The sequence below is a fragment of the Chlamydomonas reinhardtii genome, chromosome 4 (assembly GCF_000002595.2).
Source record: "Chlamydomonas reinhardtii strain CC-503 cw92 mt+ chromosome 4, whole genome shotgun sequence".
NCBI classification, from domain to species: domain Eukaryota; kingdom Viridiplantae; phylum Chlorophyta; class Chlorophyceae; order Chlamydomonadales; family Chlamydomonadaceae; genus Chlamydomonas; species Chlamydomonas reinhardtii.
The window spans coordinates 760,235-767,191 of NC_057007.1; the positions used below are offsets into that span (position 1 = coordinate 760,235).

A 6,957-nucleotide genomic window follows, 5' to 3' on the forward strand; every position below is an offset into this window, starting at 1 on the left:
CACGGCGCTGACCCTCTTCGCAGTGTCCTGCCTGGCCTCCTCAGCAGCCGCCCGTTTGGCATGGCGGCGCTCGCAGTTGGCCTGCTGCTGAATGTTAGCAGTGCGCAGGGTCTCCAGTCCGCTCTGCCCCGCACCATGCAGGTAGATGCCCTTCAGGTGCCCTGCTAGGCGCTTGAGCTTGTTGGCCTGGCCCTCCGATGTCACCGAAGCCGCAGTCCGCTTCTTGCCTGAAGTGGCGATCCTGAGTGCAGGAAAACGTGACAAGAGATGCTCACTTTCTGCGTCCATCTACATACAGAACGTGTCCGCTGTCTGTTCTTGCATACCCCTTTGTGTACAGGGGTAACAAACATGCTTTCACGTCTATTCCCTCTCACCCCCCCCCCCTCAATACACCCACACACACACACACACACACACAGGGCTTACGTGTAGTGTGCAGTATTGCTGACGATGTGGCAGAACAGCTGGTACCAGGTGCGGTCCGAGCTGGACTGGCGGCGTGCTGCCAGCCCCTTCATGTTAGCGATGTGCAGCTCCTTCTCCGCCAGAGTGGCCTGCAGCTGTCCCTTCTCCGGCTGGAAGCTGTTCTTTATCTTGGACTGTAGGTCAGCCACCTCCCCCTGCAGGCTGCTTAGCAACTGGTCATAGATAGCCTGCACCTTCTGCTTCACCTGCTGGGGTTGCAGGCGAAAGAAGCCGCCGTCCCTCTGACTGCTGCTGAACATGCCCTCCAACATGCTCTCCTTGAGAAGCGAGGACACTTGCACGTGTGACCAACCCCCTTTCTGCTTGGCTGCAGCTTGTCCGCCCTCGCCACCAGCGGGCTCCCCACCACCGCTGACATCGTCATAGTCGTATGCCCCAGTGCGAGGCGCCATGGCGGGGCCAGCTGCAGCCGCGTCAGCTGCTCCGGCCGCAGCTGGAGGTGCGCCTGAGTGGCCCGTCCACGCGCCTGCCCCACCCAGGCCATCAGCTGCACCCATTTCTGCAACGCCTGCCTTATCATCATCAAACCAGTCCAGCAGCTGCTGTGACGTGCCCCGCCACTGTGACGAGCCCCGCCACTGTTCCCGGCGCGCGCCGGATGCTGCTGCTGTGCTGGACGTTGCCGCTGCCCCCTGACCGGCCCCGACCATCCCCGCGAACCGGCCGCGAGCGGTGCCGATGGAGTCCTCTTTGTCGCGAGGGGACCCAATATCATATACGTTAGACTGGTTCTGCGGCTGCTGCTGCTGACCCAGATTGGCGATGGTCGGCGAATTGTGGCCATGTCCGGCGGCCAGCCCGGCGAGCCCGCCGCCCGCGAGTCCGCCCGCGAGCCTGCCCGTCAGCCCGCTAAAAGGACTGCCCATTTGGGTTATCGGAGCTTGGATACCTGGCGACGCGGCGGGAGCCATGGCACCGATGTTAAGCAGTCGAGCGTCTCTCGCTGAACCCGTGTTTTGGGCACGCGCGTGAGGATTTAGAAATTGTGCAGCTCTTGCCTGAAAACTACTACCTACGCCCTGTGTGGCTGTGCTGGCTGCGGAGGCGGGGCCCAGTAAGCCATGCCCCCGCCCTAAAGTATAAAATGTATTATCCATAGGAGAAACTATAAAATGCACACAGAGCGACTCGATTAAAAAGCAGCGTACACAGGGTTAAAAGTAAACAAGTCTGTGGCGATGGGGCTTCAACGCGCGAGATGCAGCCCCCAAAACACGAGGTTACAGGCTCTAAAACTGTGATAAAACTAACATAAACGACACAAATCACAGACTTGCAAAACTGTGAAATCAAGTTTCCTAAAACTTCTAATCAAACGAGCTATTAACGAGCCTCGGCGACTGCATCTGAGTAAGCACCGTGACCTCCTGGATTCAGTCGTGGCATTGCTCCATGCACGCCACGCCCGGGGCGCACCCACCGCTCTGATTAAAGTGATCTCGCACACCGGGCTACACGGCAACGAGGAAGCCGATAAAGGGGCGGCTGCCGTCGCCACCCAGGAAAAAACCGCCGATGTATCCGAACTGGCCGACAACGACCCGCACGCCCGGCACTGGTGGCCGACCTTCACGGTCACCAGGGACGACGATAGCACAGCCACGCACTATGTGTCGGACCTAAACCGGGGCCTCACCAGGGCAATGGCCCCCAGCTGCCGTGGTGGATACGCCAACAAATCCCTGTACACTGAGAAATGGGCCGAGGCAGCACCCAGCCTTGACCCACGCGCCAGTAATGCGTACATGATGAACTCGGACGCCAGCCACGGCCTATGCCGGTTCCTACAGAATGCTCGTCAGGGAGGCCTCATCTGCCCGGCCCGGCTGGCTTTGTTTAAACTACGAGACAGCGACAACTGTGGTCTCTGTGCCCACATCCAGCGCAGCCGCGGATCTGACCCAGAGCGTGGCACCGCAGGTCACCTTGCCGGCCACTGCGCGCACCCCCAACTCGTTGGCGCTAGGATAGCCAAACACAACACTGCAGTGCGGACGATTGCCGAATGCCTACACCATGGTCACAACGGTGGTGGCTACATGATAATGGATGCCACCTCCCGAGCTGAACTGCCTGAGTACTGTGCGGGCATGCGGCCGCCGTCCTGGCTCTGCCCGCAAGTGCCCGCTGCAGACCTCAACAGGATGCGGCCTGACATTCTGTTTATCCCGAACCTTCCCCGGTCTGAAGCAGAACGCTTCATGACATCCCCACCAGCCAACAAAGGGGCCTACCCAGTGTACATCCTTGAAGTTGGATACACCTCTGACCTGCACCACAGCGAGAAGCTCATTCAAAAACAAGCACAGCACGCTGCCCTTGCCACTGCCATGCGAGCTGCAGGGTGGACTGTGCAATACGATGCTAAACACGTTATTACACTGGGCCACGGTGGCACTGTCCCCCGTACCCTTGAAACTCTCCTCAAAGACCTGGGTGCCAAACCGCAGGCAGCCAAGGCCTGCTGCACACGTCTCCACATGCATAGCGTCACCACACTCCGGGGCACCGCAAACCTGTACTACCGGCTAGAGCGAGAGATGGGCATTGCCAACACCCGATGCCGCCCGGGAGGGCGCACCCAGGGGACCGCCAATGGCGGCCCCCGTGCAGGGGAGCCGGGGTAGGGAAATCAAGTTTTCCGATGGTGGGGTGAGCTTGTCTCACTCCTCCTTAAGACACGCGGGCACCTGTGCCCTGCGTAGATATTATTATTATTATTATCACACGGCCAACCAGAGTCAGAGACAGGGCAGCCCACAGACGCGCCACAAACGCCATGCCGCGAGCCCGCCGGGTGTACAAGTCAGCTGCAGCCGCATCAGAGTCCCACGACAGGGGCACACCCAGGTGCGTCACGGCGCCAGTGGTAAACGGCACCCCCGTGTGTGGGCAAGGGCCCGTCAGGTGCGCAAACCTGCCAAGGCCCATGGCCTTGCTCTTGTCCGGATGGACACGGGCGTTGGACGCGCGGCAGAACGCTTTTTTTTGAGGAATCATCCTTACAAGGTTGAACAGGGGCAGACGCGCTGCCCCCCTGCTGCCTGAAAGCAGCCTGGTCCCCGAGACCAGAACCCTGACAGGGCAAGAAGAGAAGAAAAGAGAAGAAAACAGAAAGCAAACACCTCGAGACCGCCACCAACCACCCCCATCCATCCCACCCACCCCACCCCGACCCGGCAGACAGAGCAGGAGGCTGGCCCCCCCCGCCCCCCGGGAGGGGTTGCACAAAAACACCGCCAGACCTTACCCAAGCACCAAACTATACCACAGCCTAATTGCAAGAACCACCACCACCGCGCGCCAGAAAAGAAAACACCAGCGCTATGCACTCGCCCCGCCCAAACCCACCCCACCACCACAAGTCGGTTGCTTAAGCAACACCCCAGGAGAACCGGCAGAGGAGACACAAGCAGAAAACTAAACGGGCCAGATGTGGCGCTGACTAAGCGGGCTCCAGCCCGCTGCAAGACGCGCTGTGCAGGAAGACCCACAGCCGCCCAGGCGCTGCGACGCCAGCCAGAGCTAACACACATGGGCGCCAGATAAGCTGATGACGATAATACGCCACGCCAGCGCCTGGAAAGAAACGCCGCCCAAAAGGAAAACTAGGGGGCCTGCACAGGTGATGCAAGCGTCAGCCGCAAGTTCAACTTCGGTGACCCACCCTGAACCTCCTCCACTTCACAAAGCGCGCCACCCGCCGACCAGATGGCAACAAAGTGCTCCAGCTTAGCCGCCTTGAGCTGTGCGGTGAGAAGCTGTGTGGGCAGAGCCGACAGGGTTTCAGGGGTTAGCGTGGCGGCAGTGAAACGCAGCTGCATCACCCTGCGCAGCTCGCTGACCACCTCCCGAACCACATGCTCCGACGTCTGCTTAGCAGGCTCGCGGGACCAGTGCGCACACCAGACGGCATACAAGAAGGTGGCCCGCAAAGTGCTCCACAGCAGCGCGCCCGCCCCCCGCGGGCCTGAGGCCCACATACCCATGCGGTCCCCCAGCATGAAGCCCGCGTCCATCACTGGCGGCGCCGCTGCCTGGGGCGCAACGCAGGCCCACAGCTTCTGCAGCCACGTCCTCGCCTGCGCATAAGCTGGACACTCCAGGAAGATGTGCGTCAGGCTGGCCCACGCCCGCGGGCCAGGTGGCCCGCAGGCGGGGTGAGGACAGTGCGCCCCCAACCCCCCGCACCCCGTGGTCACCCGTGGCCGAATGCCCTTGCCCGCCCTGTACAGCCCGCAAGGCAGGTAAGCATGTTGCAGCCGGTACACCAGCACCTTTGCCCCCCGACTGGCGTGGCTGTCCCACAGCCTCCGCCACGTACCCCGCAGAAGGGACGCATCCGGGGGCGGCATGCGAGGGTCGCCCTCCACCGCCGCCGCTGCTGCCGCCGCCGCCGTGGCAGGCCCAGTGCTAGGTCCCGCCCCGCCCGCCGCCTGCTCCTGCAGCCGCGCGGACCGCCGCGGCCCCTCACCCGACTGCTGGGACGGGGACGCATACGACTGCAGTTCTCTCGCCGGCGTGTTCTGCAGCCCGGCTGCCGCGGAGGTGTGGTGGAGCCAGGGGTCCAGAGCCACCGGGTTATTGTGGAAGTGCTGCGCCGCCGTGGTGGTCAGCTGCGCCGCTGCACGCTGCCAATCCGCCTCCCGCTCCCCCAGGCGCGACTGTGCCGCCGGCTGGGTCCCCGACCCCCCCGCCTGCTGAGCTGGCGCCGGGCACGGCATGGCTGCGGGGCGGGCCGGAGTCGGAGGTGCGGCCGGGTTAGCCGCGGTGATGGCCCGCCGCACGTCCCGCACCGTGTAGTCCGCCAAGCTGACACCCGCAATCCGGCAGTGCTCCGGGTGCACCACCACCCCAGCCTCCGGCGCCAGGAAGTACGGCGCCCGAGGCCACGCCCCCGCCCGGTCCCCTGGTGATGCTGCATCGTACGCTGCCCGCTCTTCAAAGGTCCACAGGTGCCGCGGCTTGCGATGCTGCAGCACACAGGCAGGCTGCCACGCCCCATCCACCGCCGGGGGCAGCACGCCAGGCCCAGGCTCCAAGAGCCGCCCCGTGTAGTGGACGTAGGACACAGCCCCCGCAGCGTTAGCCACCCACAGCTGGTCCAGGCTAACCCGCCCTTGTGGCGGCGCCGCTGGCGGCTGAGTGGCTGGCTGCGGCGGATGCTGTTCCACACCCGCGCTCCGCACGTGGCCGACCGCGGCCGCCAGCCGGGCAGGCAGCCCCGCTGGCGCCGGCGCGTCGCTGTACACCCACGCCCACGTGGTGGCGGAGTCCAGGCGCACATGGGTAAGCAGCGCCCGGGTGAGCGTCTTCCAGGGTTGCCGGCCTGGCTGGGCAAGCAGGGCGAAGGTCTTAGCTTGCAGGGCAGACAGGAACGCAGGCAGGTCGACGTGGTTGACACCCCCATCCTTGTACGGCAGACAGGCCGTTTCCCGCTTTGGCAGCAGGAGCGGTTTCCCGTGCGACACCAGGCTGGCGTCCTCAGCGTGCATGGAGCGCGCAGCAAAGTGGTCCACCAGCTGTACTGCCGCCATCAGGACCGGCCCGTCCACCGCCGGGTCGCGCGCCGTGAGGGTCGTGTCGTCAGCGTGGTGGGCAGCCGGTGGCGCCTGCTCGCCACTGGGTAACAGGGGCGTGCGCAGTGCCCCTTGCTCCACCTGCCATCGCAGAAAGGACGTCAGTGGCTGCATCTGGATGACCCACAGGGGTGGTGCTGCCCTGCGGCAAGCCATTCAGCACTGGGAAGGCGTCAGAGAGCATCCCGTTCACACACACGCGGGCAGAGCCGTTGGCAGTGAGCAGGCGGATCCAGCGCAGCATGCGCGGCCCAAACCCAAGTCCCTCCGCGGACGCATACAGCCACTGCCGGTGCACCCGGTCATACGCCTTTTCAATGTCCAAGAAGTACAGCGCACCACCCTGCCGTGGCGTGCCGTCCGCGCCCACGTCCAGGCGCATCCATTCGATCAGGCCTTGGAGGTACAGCGCGTTGTCTCCAATCCAGCGGCCGGTGATGAACGCAGTCTGCAGCTCATCCACAACTGCATCCAGGGCGGGCTGCAGGCGGGCGCTGACGGCCTTGGACACCATCTTGAAGTCGCAGTTGAGCAGCGTGATGGGCCGGCAGGACGCCAGCTCGGCGCGGTCCAGGCTTTTGCCCTTGTAGATGAGCGTAATGATGCCCTCCCGCCAGGAAGCAGGCAGCGCCGCCGCCATTTCGCCGCCATCGTGGGCGTCTGCAGCGGCAGCAAAGGCAGCGGCAGCAGCAGCACACAAGCGCGGGCCCAGCAGTGCCCAGAATACCTTGTACACCTCGTACGGGACCCCGTCCTACCCAGGTGCTTTACCATTGGCGGAGCCAGCCAGCGCTGCCATCAGCTCGGCATCACTGAGGGCGCCGTCACCGGCCCCCTCTGCGGCGGCCTGCAGATCCGCCGGAACCTTGCGGTCAATGGCCGCCAGAAG

At 63.9% G+C, this 6,957-nt stretch overlaps 1 protein-coding gene across 1 annotated transcript in view; it reads right to left on the minus strand.

Moving 5' to 3' along the window:
- CHLRE_04g217964v5 (uncharacterized protein) overlaps positions 1-1,651 on the minus strand; it is a 5,289-nt gene extending 3,638 nt beyond the window's left edge. The window contains exons 1-2 of the mRNA XM_043061800.1: positions 430-1,651; positions 32-241 (exon numbers count right to left, since the gene is read on the minus strand). Coding sequence (XP_042925055.1) covers positions 32-241; positions 430-1,355 — 1,136 coding nt within the window. The 5' untranslated portion in view covers positions 1,356-1,651. The remainder of the gene's footprint in view (positions 1-31; positions 242-429) is intronic.
- Positions 1,652-6,957: the final 5,306 nt, after the last annotated feature.